The 20,611-nt window shown below is 36.9% G+C and overlaps 2 protein-coding genes across 4 annotated transcripts in view; one reads left to right on the forward strand and one right to left on the reverse strand.

The window, feature by feature from the left end:
* LOC144439681 (activating signal cointegrator 1 complex subunit 2-like) overlaps positions 1-8,315 on the reverse strand; it is a 20,561-nt gene extending 12,246 nt beyond the window's left edge. The window contains exons 1-6 of one of the 2 annotated variants that reach the window (XM_078128917.1): positions 8,229-8,315; positions 6,647-6,748; positions 5,583-5,744; positions 3,998-4,168; positions 2,228-2,422; positions 139-218 (exon numbers count right to left, since the gene is read on the reverse strand). In XM_078128917.1, coding sequence (XP_077985043.1) covers positions 139-218; positions 2,228-2,422; positions 3,998-4,168; positions 5,583-5,744; positions 6,647-6,748 — 710 coding nt within the window. In that variant the 5' untranslated portion in view covers positions 8,229-8,315. Of the gene's footprint in view, positions 1-138; positions 219-2,227; positions 2,423-3,997; positions 4,169-5,582; positions 5,745-5,884; positions 5,896-6,646; positions 6,749-8,228 lie in introns of those variants that run through there. The other variant, XM_078128918.1, reaches the window with a different exon arrangement.
* Positions 8,253-17,103, forward strand: LOC144439683 (uncharacterized). Of its 2 annotated transcripts, none has more exons than XM_078128919.1 (6): positions 8,253-8,498; positions 9,338-9,522; positions 11,773-12,450; positions 13,495-13,615; positions 15,190-15,380; positions 16,207-17,103. In XM_078128919.1, the coding sequence occupies exons 1-6, from the start codon at positions 8,386-8,388 to the stop codon at positions 16,380-16,382; spliced, it is 1,464 nt and encodes a 487-aa protein (XP_077985045.1). In that variant the 5' UTR covers positions 8,253-8,385; the 3' UTR covers positions 16,383-17,103. The 2 variants fall into 2 exon arrangements, with proteins under 2 accessions (XP_077985045.1, XP_077985046.1); XM_078128920.1 differs by having other exon boundaries at positions 11,776-12,450.
* The last annotated feature ends 3,508 nt before the right edge of the window (positions 17,104-20,611 follow it).

The following is a 20,611-nucleotide window of genomic DNA, read 5'->3' on the forward strand; positions in this document are numbered from 1 at the left end:
AGATACACACATCTGTACACATACATGTACACAAACACACACACACACACACACACACACACATTTCCCCATGCCTACACCACAACTGAACCTTAGACATAAATATTATGTAAAACCCAATATCATATTTTCACTTACTGTTTTGGAGTTGATATAAGCTTTGGTGTGCCACCACTTCCATCTAACAGACCACATTTACCTTTTACGTCATCAAATACCTAAACAGAAAGAACAAATTTAAGGTTACATTTACACAATAACATTTTAAAATATCACTTATTGTTTCAATACATTTTCATGTGATTACATGATTGTGTTGTTGTTTGTCCGATTGACAAAATAAAACCATAGTATTTTCTGGTGTAATGTGTTTTAAATTTACTATTACTACTAGTGCGTTGTCTAAATCATTTTAAAAATGTTCTCTGAAACCAGTGTATAGATAACCTTGCAATTTGGCATGCAGAAGGAAGTAGTCCATGGGCCAGAGGGGGTTACCCTGCACCTCCCCCCCACAAACCTCCGACATAGGTATTTTTTTGTGCACTGGAGTCTACTGAATGAGAAACAAAATGTTAACAGTGAAAATTTTGGGATGCACTACCTGTTTGGCCTCGATTTCAAATTACATGACTGTACATCCCGGAATGGCATCTTAGGAGCATGCTGATACATTTTCTGAATGCTAGAACATATATCTTTACAGGAAATATACTTTCTCTTAATAAATAGCTTGTAATGTTGATATATAACAATGTCAGATTTCAGGAAAATATCCAAAGATTGTGGAAGGTGAACAGGTTAGCGGTAATTACGTGCTTAGTACACAACACCTACAGATGTAATCAATACTGTAACAGTAATATGGTTTTGCAGTTGCTAGAATATGTTTCCTTACAAAATAAATGTGTTTACTTTGAATATCTAGCACATTATGCAAAAATTAATGCCAAAAATATCCGATGACTTTTAATCGATGATTTTTAAAAATCACAAAGTGACACATAAACTTTCCATTCTTCTTTTTTTTGCATAACATGATGCTATGATACTGAATAAAAAGTACAGAAGAAGATAGTTTACTCCTACCCCCTACTGTCGGTATTTCAAAATAATAGCTTATCTTGGTTTTAATGGGAAAAATCATTAATAACCCTCAAAATATTCAATGTTATCCTACTTTTTCTTGTTCAGTTCATGCAACTGAATAAAAAACACCCCTTATGTTTATCAGATCATGTTATTTAAAAAAAGAATGGAAAGTTTATGCTTCATCTTTCGGAAAAATTGTTGAATTTTCAAAAATCGACAACTTAAAGCCTCTAAAATTTTTATTTCTTGGCATATGTATGGCAAACATTATATCATTAGAAAGGAAATTACCTAAGCTTTCCAAATATATAATGGATAATAAAGTCTGTGCATGCATGTGTCATATGGAAGACAATGTGTTACCCCTACCCTCAACCTTTTGACGTCATTCCGGGATGCACATGTAATTGGAAATCGAGGCCAAGCAGGTAGTGCATCCCAAAATTTTCACTGTCAACATTTTGTTTCTCATTCAGTAGAGTCCAATGAACAAAAAAATACCTATGTCGGAGGTTTGTGTGTGTGTGTGTGTGTGGGGTGCACGGTAACCCCCTCTGGCCCATGGACTGAAGACTACGCCAACCTCCATGCAGCACATCATTGCTTGCTGGGCAAACTACTTGGGCCCCCGCAAATGCTGCTTGCAGCTTTAATTGTAATTGTTACTGTCATTTTAGCCTTGTTTACTTTGTAATGTTTATCATTTTGGCCACATAAATTTATCCATGTATTTCTAGCATTGTAAAGAACACTAAGACAAAGTAGCATGCTTTTTAAGAATTAAATTATATTCTTACTCTTATTATTGACTGACTGACTGACTGACTGACTGACTGACTGATTGACTGACTGACTGACTGACTGATTGACTGACTGACTGACTGATTGACTGACTGACTGATTGACTGACTGACTGACTGACTGACTGATTGGTTGATTCCTTGACAGACAGAGAGACAGCCAGACCGACCAACCAACCAATCGATTGATTAATCAATCAATTGATTGATTGATTGATACATACATACATACAACCAAAAAATTCACTTTCATTTTTATGTCTTTACAACATTGAAATACAATGAAACTAACACCCATACTTCACAATCACCCTTCTCAATCTCAGTGTTCATACCTGGAGTAGTGTTGGCATGATATCATTTAAGTCGTCTTCGTATTTGGGTTGTTGTGTAAATATATTTGTTAACATCTTGGTAAGCAGAGCACTGTTGCCACCAAATAGCACACATAGATCCATCAGTTTGGGAATATCAAATATGAAATTTTCATAAATTATATCTCCAAACGCACTAGGACTGATGAAATGATCCTGGAAGCAAAATCACATAGTTACATATTTTTATATATAGTATTATTTTTAAATTCAATACTAAAAAAACTTTGACCAATGCATACATGTATAGTGCAAGCTTGCTAACTATTGTCTTGAGGTCAATCACAATAATTGCTCAGAGTCAACTGTACATGCAGTGTTCCCTCTGATGATAGCCAAATTGTTGTGGGTCAGTATGATAAAGCCTGGCATTTCTTGTGAGTCACCACATAGTAAGAGATAGGGGAACACCAAATTTTGGTGTGTCACTAGAAACTGTATGCCTCAATGGTGCATCAAATTGGTTTAGAGGGTACACTGGTCACCACATAGTAAGAGATAGGAGAACACCAAATTTTGGTGCGTCACTAGAAATTGTATGCGTCAGTGGTGCATCAAATTGGCTTAGACTTAGAGGACACACTGTGTACAGTACATATATAGTGGAAACTTGCTATCAAGTCATGTCTTGGTCCAGGAAATTACTACATTTACTCAGTGCCAAATGTGGAAGTATACACTGGGCCAAGTTTTCTTTAGTCTAACAAAGTGTTCATTATATATTCAGAATCAAAGAAAATGAAAAATAAAGCTGTGTAAACTTTAATATAGCGTAATTGGCATAAGCAAGGTATCAAGTTTAGGTAGGTCATTAACATTCAGGTAGTGTTAAGGTTGTCGGTGCTCAAGCATTATTGGTGGTCAAGTGGGTAGCTTGTATGCCTCTTTAACACCACTGTAATCTGTGTTTGAATTCATCACATGCTGGCAAAGTTTGACTAAAAATTGACCAGACCTGTAAGAAGGATGATGCTATGTTCAAGTATAGACCCCTCCATGACTGAATAATGGTTTGACCCTATTGACCAATGCAGGTTTTCCTGGGGTACTCCAGTTTCCTTCTGTACTAGGATGGTGCACAATATATAATTATGTATTTCATTTGGATTCATAAATATCACTGTTATTTGTTCTGCTAAACTAGTAAAAGAGGCATTATCATACAGCAAGTATCGATTCCAATGCAATTGAATGGCAAGTACGTGCATCAAACCCGGACAATAATTTTCCGCATCACAGCCCAGCACACTTTGCCGAAATATGGCAAGTGGTGTGCTCATCGATATCCGTTCGGTCAGTGATTTGGCTTTGTTAATTTCTTCGCTATTTTGACGTTTCCGCGAATACAATATTTCAGTGCCAATTTATGTGATTATGTGATTCAAATGATGTTTCCTTGCCAATACATGGGGTATTTTATAAAAACCTTCACAGCCCGGATACAGACCTCAGTAGTACTGCTTACAGGCCCTCCTAAAGTCGGGCCCTTCAGAAGTACAACCTCGGTCCACATAGCCCATATCTGGGTCGTAAAGGTTATTAGTAATGAAATACTCGCATTGTATGCTTTAACTGGACTGTAAGATGCGTTGTGTCGCTCTGGCCTAAAAGGGGGTTGACCAATGTATGGTTGGGGGTGCAGCAAAAAACAGTGTAGCTCATAGACTACATGTAAGTATGTTCTGATATTGATGATACATGTATAGGAGAACAGTCCATATGTCTACTTACCTGTGATTCTTTATGAGTGGCCATCCTAAGGAAAGTCATAAAAACTAATCTGTGAACAGATTTGGATTTCTCCAGCGCATTTCCAAATAATCTAATTCTATGATCAAAAGATCTTGGCGCATAACGTAGATAGGAATCCAAACATTGATGTAAACTCTCATCAAACAAGACCTAATTGATGACAAATATGATAAATTTAGTTATGTAATTACAAAACAAAATATATCAGATAAAAAGAAAAGAAAATAGGATATTTTGGAGGAATGTTTAGCCAAGAGAATTAATGTTCATGATTAGACTGTCATTTCTACCCTTACGGAAATAGCCAACCTATAGAACTTAGAAGTCTACAGGCAAACCTATACTTGTACATATAGATCTCTATAAGCCAACCTATAGAAGTCTATAGACCAAACTATATATCTCTATAGGCCAACCTATAGAAGTATTTAGACCAAACTATATATCTCTATTGGCCAACCTATAGAAGTATTTAGACCAAACTATATATCTCTATAGGCCAACCTATAGAAGTATTTAGACCAAACTATATATCTCTATAGGCCAACCTATAGGCCAACCTATAGAAGTCTATAGACCAAACTATATATCTCTATAGGCCAACCTATAGAAGTCTATAGACCAAACTATATATCTCTATAAGCCAACCTACAGAATTCTATAGACCAAACTATATATTTCTATAGGCCAACCTATAGGCCAACCTATAGAAGTCTATAGACCAAACTATATATCTCTATAAGCCAACCTACAGAAGTCTATAGACCAAACTATATATCTCTATAAGCCAACCTATAGAAGTCTATAGACCAAACTATATATCTCTATAAGCCAACCTATAGAAGTCGACAGACCAAACTATATCACTATAGGCCAACCTATAGAAGTATATATGCCAACCTATAGAAGTCTATAGGCCAACCTATAGAAGTATATTGGCCAACTTATAGATCTCTATAGGCCAACTTATAGATCTCTATAGGCCAACTTATAGATCTCTATAGGCCAACCTATAGAAGTCTATAGACCAAACTATATATCTCTATAAGCCAACCTATAGAAGTCTATACACCAAACTATATCTCTATACGCCAACCTTTAGAAGTCTATAGGCCAACCTATAGAAGTATTTACACCAGACTATATATTTCTATAGACCAAACGATAGAAGTCTATAGACCAACTTGTAGATCTCTCTAGGCCAACCTATAGGCCAACCTATAGAAGTATATTGGCCAACTTATAGATCTCTATAGGCCAACCTACAGCAGCCAAGACTTGACTGACTGATTGACTTCTACGTGTGTGTAATACAATGCAAATAGCCGTCCAATGGGGTGCAGTGTTAATAATCTATTGCATATTGACAGGTGCTTGTACTTGGCTATGTGGAGTTATGACAGTTCAATGGTAAAAGTGTCCAGCTTGGAATCTGAATGCTGTATGTTTCTGCCTCACCACAGCATTTCTTTCTGGATGGCTAAAGTTCTTGGACAAGTTTTGAACTAGCTGAGGAACTAAGAGCCCCCTATGATATGGCGTATATCTGTAATCTTGTTTTTACCTGGCACCAGAACTTTTGATGAGATTGCTGCAACAGCCAATGAAGATCCTCATGTATGTGTGTTAGTATGTCTATCCATTCCTCCACTGATGCAGTATCATTCATGTCATCTGGTGGTGGACGGTAATTGATAAAGTCAATCTTCTCTGTCCATTTTGGATGCTGTAAAGTAACAATGTTGATGATATAAAGGAAAATTCCAGTTATATATTCTGCCATTGTTAGAATATCCTGCAAGTTTTTCCCTCAGACCCTTTCAACTAACTTACCAGTGCCTCTATCCTTTCAACTAACTTTAATACCAGTGCCTCTACCCTTTCAACTAACTTACCAGTGCCTCTACCCTTTCAACTAACTTACCAGTGCCTCTACCCTTTCAACTGACTTACCAGTGCCTCTACCCTTTCAACTGACTTACCAGTGCCTCTATCCTTTCAACTAACTTACCAGTGCCTCTACCCTTTCAACTAACTTACCAGTGCCTCTATCCTTTCAACTAACTTTAATACCAGTGCCTCTATCCTTTCAACTAACTTTAATACCAGTGCCTCTACCCTTTCAACTAACTTACCAGTGCCTCTACCCTTTCAACTAACTTACCAGTGTCTCTACCCTTTCAACTGACTTACAAGTGCCTCTACCCTTTCAACTGACTTACCAGTGCCTCTACCCTTTCAACTGACTTACCAGTGCCTCTACCCTTTCAACTGACTTACAAGTGCCTCTACCCTTTCAACTGACTTACCAGTGCCTCTACCCTTTTAACTGACTTACCAGTGCATCTACCCTTTTAACTGACTTACAAGTGCCTCTACCCTTTCAACTGGCTTACCATTGCCTCTACCCTTTCAACTGACTTACCAGTGCCTCTACCCTTTCAACTAACTTACCAGTGCCTCTACCCTTTCAACTAACTTACCATTGCCTCTACCCTTTCAACTGACTCACCAGTGCCTCTACCCTTTCAACTCACTTACCATTGCCTCTACCCTTTCAACTCACTTACCATTGCGTCTACCTTTTCAACTCACTTACCAGTGCCTCTACCCTTTCAACTCACTTACCAGTGCCTCTACCCTTTCCAGTCTTCCTCCTTTAAGTCCATCTATAGCGATGTATTGTTGATCCAATGGTTGTACATCATTTATTGGTATATGACCAGCCATCTAAAAATAAATCAAGTTAAGTAGAGTAAACAAGAATAAACACTTTATCTGTAAACTTATGGGTACATAGTAAGTGTATGATCAAGATTGCAATACATTCCTACCTGTAAGAGGCAGATGTTGGGGGGGGGGTGACAGCGAGTGTGGGTAGCCTGGATATATTTGTTATGTGTAATTGATTTGAAGTTATGTCCTATTTGAAATTTTGGAGGGAAAATTGGGGTGGAGGGTAGATGAGAGTTAAGTTTGGGGGGTTGGAGGGGAGGAGAGTTGTTGACAGCAAGTATAGATAGCACAGTCACTTGTGAACCTATATTCCATTCCAGGATGATGTTATTCTAGTCTAGGATGATCATAATACAAGATAATGATGTTATCAAAGGTATTTGCGATATTCAAAAAATACCGTTACTGGTCACTGTTTCAGATAACCCTCTCTTATCTCAAACAGTGACTCGTAACGGTATCATCTCGTAAATACCTATAATAACGTCATTATTTTGTATTATGATCATCCTCGACTAGAATATACTAGTATATTCACCATCCTGGAATGAAATATTTAGTTCACAAGTAACAGTGATAGATATAGCCTGGATATAGCTGTAATAATTGTAGCTTTGTTTTTATGTACAATACTTTTTCATTCTTTTTTTATATTTTATTTTGTGAGTCAACATTTTCCAGGTTTACTTTTTATTTTCTTGTGGGGTTTGCAAAGAAAAACTTGTGGAGGATGGAGAGCAATGGAACGAAACCACTACAGTTATTGTAGTCTGGATACCAATGTGGTTTCTAGCTGTGAGTGGAGGTGTACAAAAAAAAGTAAATAGGTAACAATACCATACAAAAACTAGACTACAATTACTGCAGTTAGCCTGAATATTAAGTGTGGAATCCTTTTTATTCTATTAATTGATTAGTTTTTTGTTGTTCTGTTCATAGGCATGCGCAGTGATGTTATATCTTGGGTTGATACATTTGTTTTGAGTTGGCTAACGTTCCTTTGCAGCTCTGTTGGTAGTATTTAATTACAAACTTGTAAGTTTGTAAAAATTTCTTGTTTTTCATGCAGTCGAAGATTCAACACCTCCTTCAAAGATCATGAAATCTACTACACTAATTGTTCTACGATTGGAACTTCCTAGATTTTCGAGGATTTATATTATATCGTATTTTGACACAAATCGGTTCATAAATACCTCTTGTTAGATTCTTTATTAGTCCTGCTTGTAAACGGAGTCATTCGGGACTTGATTCTGACAATTGTCCCTCCTTTCTCCAGTATTGAGGGTCACGTCAGTAATCTAGAGCCGTGCACCGTCTGCAAGCAGGATATCAACATGAAACTGCCAAATATTTTGTGGTGTTGTGCAATATTATGAAACATGCATGTAATTTTCCTTTTTGCGTTGTGATCCCACTTTGTTTTACCACATCACACATTTATTTTGATGAAAGGAATAGCTCCGATATTTACCTTAGTTATAAATAGTGAAGTTCTTACTATACCAACAGCTTTTCACTTTGGTAGCATTCCCACCAGCTGCTCGATCGCTCGTCTTCTTCATCTGAATGATGACCTAAGATGAGGTCAGGGGTCAAGGGTTAAATGTGCATTGTGGGTACTTTACAAAATGGCCGCGGTCAGTAAGGAGGAATATTTGAAACGGTACATGTCAAAAACAGACGATGAGGCAAAGAGGAAAAAGAAGAGAAAGAAAGATAGAGGTATTGATAAAAGAGCAAGGTATGTTTTATTTTCATTTCAAAGTAAGTGTGAAATTACGATTACGTCCAAGTTTAATTCGGAAACTTAAAAGGCCAACCAATGCAATGGACCATCGTCGGAAGCATCCAACGTAAACACTACGTTTTAATTACTCATAGCCCCTACTTTCGTGTATGGGGGTTATGATTTACTGTGTAGGCGTTGTGCAAACGTATATGTTACTGCATTGAATTTCATATTTCACCTTAGTGCATTATACGGTTGCACTGTTACAGACAGGAAATCAGTTTGGCATTTGGTTGAACATGGTTCGAGTCACTGAGTGAAAAACGATTAGCAAGATATGGGTTAAACCATCGGCATTGAGAATGCCAAGTGTCGATTTGGACGTGTGAAACACCCTTCCTTTCTGTGGGGCCGGTTTCTCCTTTGTTTTGCGGGACCGCTTTACCATGGGGCCGCTTTCTCCTGATACCTTCGAAAGCTAAGTGTGTGTGTGTGTGTGTGTGTGTGTGTGTGTGTGTGTGGATGGGGTAGCTGCGATAATTGTAGGCTTTGTTGTGATTTTGAGGGGTTTTTCTTCTCTCATTTTGTACTTTTTTTCGTTCCGATGTTTAAATGGAAGGTGGTTACAAAGTTAAGAACAGAAACGTAAGAAAAAATCCTCAAAATCACAACAAACGCTACGATTATTGCAGCTGGGGAGAGAGGAGGACCTAGGGGTGTTGCTCAGAACATGGAAGTATAACCCACCATGCTCAGAATATAGACTAATTCAATTGTTTAAATTTTTATATATTAATTTTAAAAATTACCAACAGATGTGTATTACTTTTCTTGTTATTCTTTCTGTGCAGTGTTAAGATCGTAGACGATGACATTGCTATACATAACATTGCACCTAAAGTGGAAGACATTGAAGAAGCCCCATTTATGGATGAAGCTCCACAAGTTGCAGGTATAGTGGATGAAAGACCTGATGAAGTTATACAACTAGAACAATACAGATCAGAAGGGAGGTGGAAACTAATTGGAAAAGATGGTAAGAATTCAAACACACACACACACACACTACATGTAGCTTGCACACATCATTTGTTAATGATACCTACATGTACATGTACAGACATACAATAACATACATACAAGTCCTGCTTGCATACGTAGTAAGTTATCCCTTCCTTCTCCGTCATGCAAAGAGCCAGTCGTGAAACTTGGGCTTAATACCAGAAATGCTGGTAACTAAAAGAATTAACGCACCCTGTTGTTAAATATTAGCAATAGATCTATTCAGTAATTTTACCTCACCGTGGCTACAAAAGTCCCAGTTCGGAGGACCAAAAATCACGAAATCACAAGTTCAACTGTAATGTTATGGTTCCGCATTACTTACGATGATGTCAGTAATCTTGACTCATGCACCGTTTGCAAGCACAATTACATACATACATACATACATACATACATACATGTACATACATACATACATACATACATACATACATACATACATACATACATACCAGGGCTCGAAATTCGGTTTTTTTCTTGGTAGCCCAGGTGGGCTACCATCTTTTAAATTTGGTAGCCCGAGAGCAATGACTGGTAGCCCATATGCATGCATTCCTAAATTAATGGTGTCTGTGTATATATGTAACTATATGATGTATTGAATTCGATGATTGATTGAATAACTTAAGAGTCACGTTAACACGTTATTTGTGTGTATTTCATGCCATATTAGACATTGGGGACGCAATTTTTTGCATATATGTGTCTCTGGGGACGTGTCATAAAGAGGGACCGTATGAGGCTTACTGTTACAACGTACGGTTATCATTGCATTGAAGAAAAAACATGTAGTCGCAGTTCGTACTTGTAACTATTATCTAAATCTCTTAATTGGTGCAGTGAGACCTGTAAAATTTGAATATGATTCAACGTATGGAAAAAGTATAAACAGTTTCATAAGCCCCATGGCCATTTCCTGATGTGGAGACTACGTCTTGGGTAGTTTAGAAACTATGTGCTGTTATCATTATCTATACACGTGATTGGTTACTTATTAACAGACGGGTTAGACAGGATTTGTATTAATACATGACGGCCATTACGGCAAAGCCCCTTCCATTCATGGGCGAAGAGATAATCAAACAGAGTCTAAGACCACATCAGCAGACGGTCCATGCTGAAAACTTCACTCAGATAAATTCAATTCATCATGTCACCGTTTCATTCTCACTAAAACTTCAACTTTCTTTTGAGCTTTGCTACTACAACTAGATCGAATGCATTAGGGCGTGAATTTACCATTCACCACTGCATGCTCTCAGGGGTTGCGTGAGCGTGGTTTACACACGGAATGTTTTAAGCATTGTTCAAGAATAAACGAATCTGTAGGTGTATACCAAGTTAACAGTTCTCATCAGCATAAAATTTTATCAAACACCATTACAACTGTGTCTCTGTCAAGTTGAAAGTTAAAGCTGTCATTCATGTTATGGAATTTAGTTACTGCAGCAGTGCTGTACCGAGAGTGTACTGTACTCCGACTCCGAGAAGAACTGGAAGGGCCCGGGCCGGAGAGCAGATTTCTAGAGAGTGATTACCATGGGAAATTGAAAGTACAGAAAGATAACATTAAATCGCTATACAGAATATTGTTGCATATAAATGTTTTGTTGTGACATTTTGGAAGTACAAGCTGTGTATACGATGAACGGAAGAATGTCGTGTACAGTGTACATGTATTTCGTGTACATTTGATATACATGTAGTGTGGATGCAAATTTGGAAAAGACGCACAGATTTTGACGCGAATTTTGGCGAGAACACGTCCCACAGGACTGCGACCTCGGAGGCCCCCGGCCCGGGAAGGTGTCGGAGTCAGGGTGTCACAGTTTCATTCAAAACTTAGTAGCCCAATTGGGCTACCACTCACATAATTTGGTAGCCCAGAGACAAACATTGGTAGTCTGTGGACGCGGGACTACCGCGAATTTCGAGTCCTGCATACATACATACATACATACATACATACAGAGAGAGAGAGAGAGAGAGAGAGAGAGAGAGAGAGAGAGAGAGAGAGAGAGAGAGAGAGAGAGAGAGAGAGAGAGAGAGAGAGAGAGAGAGAGAGAGAGAGAGAGAGAGAGAGAGAGAGAGAGAGAGAGAGAGAGAGAGAGAGAGAGAGAGAGATGCTTCAAGGATACTTGGAAAGTGACTTAAAAATCAGAACTTACATATGTGTTTTTCTAATTGAGAATAAATTATTTCATTACAATTTTTTCCAAAGCAGGCGATGCTATGTCTGAAGATGTGCTTGGTAGAAGAAAACGACATGATTCTGACAGCGACCAATCACCACTCAGAATACAGGACCATGTTGTATCACCTCAGAGGAAATCAAGGCATGATTCAGATTGGGATTCTGATCTGTCTCCTCCAAGAGTCAAAATAGAAACAAAGACAAAGAGGACAAGACATGATTCATCAGATTCAGATTCAGACTTATCACCACCTCGAATAAAAACTGAACCTGCTTGGTCACCAGTTAGGAAACAAAATTACAAGTCTTACTCTGATCTTTCACCTCCAAGGACTAAAAAATCTGGCCACAAGAGGGCACTTGATTCAGATCAATCTCCTCCACGGAGACGACACGATTCAAATTCGGATTTATCACCTCCTAGGAAATCTAGACATGAATATGATTCTGATCTTTCGCCACCAAGGAAAAGTTCAAAGTTTAAATTCTCATCGAAATCAAAATATGAATCTGACTCTGACCAAAGCCCACCAAGGAAACCTTCCGAGGGAAAACAGCAGGAAAGAAAACCAAGCAAAACATTGTCAGGAACCAAAGCAGGTCTTTCTGATGCTGCTACACTTAGAAGAGAAAATGAAGACAGGAGAAGAAGGGAAAAAGAAACATTTACAAGGATGACAGAAGAAGTGTCTGGTAGAAATGCAGGTAAACATTTCTTTTAAGTTTTACTGTTAGATATACAAGTGTAGTTCATTCTTCGTATTAGGGGTGGGTTAATGAATCTCCATACTCAAACTAATGTCGTAGTGTACATTACAAAGATGTATTTTACAGTATACAGTATGTGTATGTGTGTGTGTGTGTGTGTGTGTGTGTGTGTGGATTATTAGATACTGACTTTGACTCTTTGAGAATGTGTCGTAGTCGGCCTTACTTGACGAGATTAGTTGCAAGACACCTATTTTTGTATTTCTGTTCCCCCTTTCCCATTAGCCATTGATAATTAAATGTAATATTTGTGTAATTTGTAATTACTACATTTTGGGAATGAATTAATAATTACTTCCAATTCTACGAAAATGCCCATTTAGTAGTCTAGTCTTAATTCCATTCATTTTTGAATCTGAAGATCTTTTACCATGTCTAGCAGAATGGATGTAATATATTGCAGATCTACGTGTAGCTACATTTAAATGTAAATCACAAGGTTCACAATCCATACCACATTGACCTGCACTTGTGATTGATTACTTCAATTACCGTCAAGTACAACTACTCCAATAGGGAACCTGCAAACCAGACTGAGCATGCTCAGGTGCAAAGGACTATGGGATTATCTGTGGATATCGTAATATCTTATCTGGAGCCACCGATGAACTAAACCTCCCACACTGGTCAAGCTAAATATGAATTGATCATTCGTGGTTATAAACAATTTAACAACATTGTTTACAATACTAATTGATTTAGTATTTATTATCACATTTCCCATAATGCAACATTCAAAATGGTGGGTTTTCAAGTTCCCTATTTGCCTAGTACACATGAATGTCTACTTTACAGGGAGTTTAGAGAAACACACAATCCCTTTCTACAGATCTTCTGAGGCCTTGCAAAGTGAACGCAAATGTGTAGTAGCTACACCACCCACCCGTACCCCTATACATTAACATTCATTAGGAAAAAAAAATTACTTATTTTAGGACCTGTCTTACCTTTGAGTTACTCACCAACATATTTTCCTTACAGAGACTGTCTATCGTGACAGGGAAGGCCACAAAAGGAATTTGAAAATGGAAAAATTGAAACAACGAGAAGAAGAAGCCAAAAAGATGGAAGAGGCAGAAAAATATATGGAGTGGGGACGAGGGTAGGCGTGATTAAAATTCTTAGTAAAATTATATGTCATAGTCTAACTTAGAATGCTGTCATAACTGATGTAGCGAAAATTATGTGATGTGAAACCATGTAATACCTTTCAAGAGTGCAAAGTTTATAAAACTTCCTTTATTTTCTGGAGCAATGTTTGCTTTAATGAGCAATGTTTGCTTTAATGTGCTTTAGCTGCAGCTGGGACATTCTTTTGACCAAGTAAACAAAGATACATTTACTGGAAATTGGTCAGTTACTGTACTTATAAAAAAAAGACATGGTATGTATTAGTTAGTGGTCGCGATTGTCCGTAGGTGGTGTAGCGACAAGTTTACATTGTATATCTTGAGCAAAAGCTTAGTTTTGATTCTCTTGCCATGATAAAACTGCACTAGTTGTAACTGGAGTGTCATTTTTCGATCAGACAACCGCAATATATTCACTCAAAAATTGTCAAAGTGTCAGTAATTAGACATTATATATATTAATGAGTGGTTGATATTATCCATAAGTAGTACAGAATGAGGTAGAAATCGTAAATCATACAGAAGCAAGGTGAAATAATTATCAATGCCGAGGGCACTGATTTTTGGGCATGGACCCTAAATTCAATTTTGATTTGATTTATCGTGAATACAACTGGAAAAAAAAGTATGTTTATCCACAGATGAAGGAAAAATGTTTAGGGTGTACAAGTTATTGTACATTGTACCTTACAAAATATTTTCAAAACAGTATTCCAGTTGTAGCTTGAACAGAATTTGTCCAGTTACATTTGTATACACGTCACTTCCACCTAAGTTTTGACTGATGCCAACTCATACTGATAAGTGAAAGTAAATGAAGGTAAAATATTTATCTCATGTAGGCTAAAAAAAAGAAATTTTATGTTTCCGGTAACCCAACTGACCCTAATTAAATTAAGCTACCGAGCGTAAGCATTTTTTAAACATTTAAAACAAGAAGATAAGAAATGTTTTGTCTTCTTTCATGTTTGTTTTATTTCTCTACTAGTGATGTGCATTGTATGTACACATTTCATCAAACTATCAGTGTCATAGAATGGGGTATTGTGACCGACATTTTGTTTGATTTTGGGTCGAAGCAATATTTAAAAACAATTAAAAAGATAAAATAAAATGAAATAAAATCTCTCCCTACCTACCCTTTTCTCTAAGTCCATGTTAGTGAAAACACACAATTTGTTTGTTCTGCCTTAACATCAACATTTGATAAAACAGTGTTTTTACAAATTTGCCTTCCTTCAATCATCAGCAGGGTAGCAAATTTCTTTCATGTAATGATTTACATGTGTTGTCTTGGTACAAACCAAACAAGTCAATCATAAATGAATTGATAACTTATTATAATTTATCTAAAAATATGCATTGAACTATTTCCATGATCCACATCAGATAATAATTGTCTATTTCTTTTGTATTCATTTTGTATATCATATGTTTCTTTGAAAGTGTTGCTTATTTTTGTTATCTGGTGAAGTGAAATAAATGTCATACATTCATTCATTTACTTGTAATACTAATAATTCAATTATAATTTCTTTACATACAGGGTAGCACAAACCAAACAAGTCAAAGATAATATTGCAGACCAGATGCATGAAATGGCCAAACCATTGGCACGCTACAAAGACGATAAGGATTTGGATGACATGTTAAAACAGAGAGAAAGAGATGAAGATCCCATGTTAGCTTTTCTGAAAAAGAAACAAGCCAAGCAGGCTATTAAGGCTGGTATCAAAGGTAATAAACTGTTATTGTAATCTCTAGTACCTTCTCAGATATATTAGAATGATTAATAATTGGCTAGCACTTACATATGTAACATGTAAGACAATTCTCAGTATCTGCAATAGTGTTTTACCGCATACTAGAGAGCCAAAATAGAACAAGAACGTTTACTTCTTCATAGTACCTGTATTAGCATATTACCTCATGTTAGAGGGTCAAAATAGAACAAGCAGGGCGACTTATTCTCAGTACCTGTAATAGTATTTTACCTCATGCTAGAGGGTCAAATTAGAAAAAGAAGGTTGACTTATTCTAGGTACCTGTAATAGCATTTTACCACATGCTAGAGGGTCAAAATAGAACAAGAAGGTTGACTTATTCTCAGTACCTGTAATAGCATTTTACCACATGCTAGAGGGTCAAAATAGGACAAGAAGGTTGACTTATTCTCGGTACCTGTAATAGCATTTTGCCTCATGCTAGAGGGTCAAATTAGAACAAGAAGGTTGACTTATTCTCTCGTGTACATATACTAATGCATGTGAAGCACTTGGAGCAGAATTTATGGTGTCGACCAAGAAATCGAATGTTTGTTAATTTTATCAAGTGCCCAGGCAGTAATATTCTATTTCAGGTACCGAGAATTTAGTCATTGTGTGCAGGAAAAGTACCATGCTAAGTTGTCAATTTAGTCATGTTGTAAGGGAAGAATTACTGGGCTAAGTGGTCATTTAGTGAAACAAGACACTGAGTCTTATAGATATTAACATTATACTAGAATAAATTTAATCGATGTTGTATGTGTAAATGTAATGTTTGATCCTTCTTTCCTCCACAGAGAAACCTCGATACAAAGGACCACAACCCCCACCTAATAGATTCAACATTTGGCCGGGATATCGCTGGGATGGAGTGGATAGGTCTAATGGATTTGAAAAGAAATGGTTTCAGAGAATGAGTGATAAGAAAGCTACCTCTGAAATAGCATATAAATGGAGTACAGAGGATATGTAGATTGACAATAGACAGATTAAGTAGTTTTATCAGCTGGAATTACTGGTACAACAGACTTTCATACCTGTAGTGGATTCTGAGATTGTCAAGATCAACATTATCATTTTTGGTCAACTATGGGGCGAGATCAAAAGTTCAGTGTAGAATAAATAATTCTTATACTTAGGCCTCAGGACCCCCCCCCCCCCCCCAACACACACACACACACCATCGAACCAAATTGGTAAAAATTGAAAATTACTTCAAACCGCACAATCAATTTCAAATCAGTATGTAGTGCTATGAATATAAAGCCAGTATGTAGTAGTATGTAGTGCTATGAATACGAAGCCATTATGTAGTATTATATTATAGCATTACCAATTCCAGTGAATTTTGTGACGTCATCGCTGTACATTATTACTGATAATGTACTCCGTTATTGGGCATCGCGGCCCCGGAACGAGCATAACAATACAAGCTTATTTGTTCTGTTTCTTCATACGACTAGGTATCTTTTCGAAATATATGTTGTTACTTATGATTGTCATTTCCACTGTTTAAAAATACAACGCATTCATGAAACAAATTTGTGTTCAAAGCAGTTCATTGAAGTGTATATGTGTGTATACGTGTACGTACGTGTGTCGCTATGATTAGTATTCAGCTTCCGGGCCGAACATGGCAGACGATGTTCAGCGCTGTGTATATTATACGTTGTTTTGCGTTTCTCGGTCTACAAATTCACTGGAATTGGCAAAACTATAAAATAATAACAATAATGTAGGTCCTCCCAGCCCATAATGGACTCAAGCAAACTTTGCACTCCATAATGGGCTCGGCTGTCGCCTCGCCCATTATGTCGTTCAAAGTTTGCTTTCGTCCATTATGGGCTGGGAGGGCCTACATTATTGTTTAAGTATGTAGTGCTATGAATATAAAGCCATTATGTAGAAGTATGTAGTGCTATGAATATAAAGCCAGTATGTAGAAGTATGTAGTGCTATGAATACAAAACCATTATGTAGTAGTATGTAGTGCTATGAATATAAAGCCAGTATATGGTAGTATGTAGTGCTATGAATACAAAGCCAGTATGTAGAAGTATGTAGTGCTATGAATATAAAGCCATTATGTAGAAGTATGTAGTGCTATGAATATAAAGCCAGTATGTAGAAGTATGTAGTGCTATGAATATAAAGCCAGTATATAGTAGTATGTAGTGCTATGAATACAAAGCCAGTATGTAGAAGTATGTAGTGCTATGAATATAAAGCCATTATGTAGTAGTATGTAGTGCTATGAATATAAAGCCATTATGTAGAAGTATGTAGTGCTATGAATACACAGCCAGTATGTAGAAGTATGTAGTGCTATGAATACACAGCCAGTATGTAGTAGTATGTAGTGCTATGAATATAAAGCCAGTATGTAGAAGTATGTAGTGCTATGAATACAAAGCCATTATGTAGAAGTATGTAGTGCTATGAATATAAAGCCATTATGTAGTAGTATGTAGTGCTATGAATATAAAGCCATTATGTAGTAGTATGTAGTGCTATGAATATAAAGCCATTATGTAGTATGTAGTGCTATGAATATAAAGCCATTATGTAGTATGTAGTGCTATGAATATAAAGCCATTATGTAGTGAGTAAAGAATAGTTCTTGTGTTGACACTACTTTACTGAAGCAAAAAATTCTTCCATTTCTCGATTTTACATTTTTTCAAGAAATATTTGTATTTAGGGGTACAAAACATCCATTAAAAGTAAAATTGATTTTGTAGGATGTAATAAAAGAATTTAGTTTTTTATTCTACATTGAACTATTGATCTATAACTCCTAAGACAAAACAAAATAAGACTTCCACCCAAACAATCATTTGGTTTTTATATTCCCATGTATATGATTTTGATATGATAATACTGTACACCGCAATATTACAATGCATACATATTTTTGTGTAATGAGAGATATGACTCAATAACTGTAGTGTAATTTAAGCACATTGGTTTCCCCTCCAATGATGTAACCATCAGATTTATTTTGTGTTATTTTCGTACAAGTAGCCATACACGAATTTTAGTGAAAGTAAAACTACATTTTCAATTTCCAGTTATAAAGTAAATGATACGAAATACTCAGTATACGCGGTAGCTTGCCATGTAATTCATTGGAGAGCACACATATCAAACCCATACACCTATTTTCCACGCCACTCCTTATGTCAAGTGAAGCACTCATTGATATCCATTCACTCGCTGATGTGGCTTTGTTAATTTCTCCATTTTTTTAAACGTTTTTTGCAAATAAATATTTTACTGCAAATTTGAATGATTCTGTCAAATGATGTGTCTGAGCACTAGATGGGGTTAATGATAAAACTTTTATGGCTTAATTATGGGTTTTGCGGACCTCAGTAGTATGGCTAACGGGCCCTCTTAAACATGTAACTGGTGGCACCTGGGACCATTTTTGCATATGACTGACTGTATGTTTGGACTCACTGGCAAGTAATCACCAAAATATAAACATTCCCTATATCTGGGGTTTTCACGTACAAATGCCGCATATTTGAATAATCCTGAATGACACACAGTCTAAGCAGCTGTTTGTAGGGGAATTTGTCTCATCTGGAGAGGTATGTTCATTCTATGAAACAAACAGACTGATTTTCAACTAATTTATGTATCAAGTTACCATCCTACGACATTCACAAACAATTTGTACATGATACATGACCTGTGTGTTTCTCGGAGCACAGAAAAAATGCTGAAAACAAGACCCAGAAGCTAGTCACTAGTCTAGTTCCTATACGGTATCGTATATGATTTACACCTCCACTCACTAGTCTAGTTCCTATACAGTATCGTATATGATTTACACCTCCACTCACTAGTCTAGTTCCTATACGGTATCGTTACCATTTACACCTCCACTCACTAGTCTAGTTCCTATACGGTATCGTATATGATTTACACCTCCACTCACTAGTCTAGTTCCTATACGGTATCGTATATGATTTACACCTCCACTCACTAGTCTACTTCCTATACAGTATCGTATATGATTTACATCTCCACTCACTAGTCTAGTTCCTATACGGTATCGTTACCATTTACACCTCCACTCACTAGTCTAGTTCCTATACAGTATCGTATATGATTTACACCTCCACTCACTAGTCTAGTTCCTATACAGTATCGTATATGATTTACACCTCCACTCACTAGTCTAGTTCCTATACGGTATCGTTACCATTTACACCTCCACTCACTAGTCTAGTTCCTATACAGTATCGTATATGATTTACACCTCCACTCACTAGTCTAGTTCCTATACAGTATCGTATATGATTTACACCTCCACTCACTAGTCTAGTTCCTATACGGTATCGTTACCATTTACACCTCCACTCACTAGTCTAGTTCCTATACGGTATCGTATATGATTTACACCTCCACTCACTAGTCTAGTTCCTATACAGTATCGTATATGATTTACACCTCCACTCACTAGTCTAGTTCCTATACGGTATCATATATGATTTACACCTCCACTCACTAGTCTAGTTCCTATACGGTATCGTATATGATTTACACCTCCACTCACTAGTCTAGTTCCTATACGGTATCATATATGATTTACACCTCCACTCACTAGTCTAGTTCCTATACGGTATCGTATATGATTTACACCTCCACTCACTAGTCTAGTTCCTATACAGTATCGTATATGATTTACACCTCCACTCACTAGTCTAGTTCCTATACGGTATCGTATATGATTTACACCTCCACTCACTAGTCTAGTTCCTATACGGTATCGTTACCATTTACACCTCCACTCACTAGTCTAGTTCCTATACGGTATCGTATATGATTTACACCTCCACTCACTAGTCTAGTTCCTATACAGTATCGTATATGATTTACACCTCCACTCACTAGTCTAGTTCCTATACGGTATCATATATGATTTACACCTCCACTCACTAGTCTAGTTCCTATACGGTATCGTATATGATTTACACCTCCACTCACTAGTCTAGTTCCTATACGGTATCATATATGATTTACACCTCCACTCACTAGTCTAGTTCCTATACGGTATCGTATATGATTTACACCTCCACTCACTAGTCTAGTTCCTATACAGTATCGTATATGATTTACACCTCCACTCACTAGTCTAGTTCCTATACGGTATCGTATATGATTTACACCTCCACTCACTAGTCTAGTTCC

This window comes from Glandiceps talaboti, chromosome 9 (genome assembly GCF_964340395.1).
Source record: "Glandiceps talaboti chromosome 9, keGlaTala1.1, whole genome shotgun sequence".
Classification (NCBI taxonomy): domain Eukaryota; kingdom Metazoa; phylum Hemichordata; class Enteropneusta; family Spengelidae; genus Glandiceps; species Glandiceps talaboti.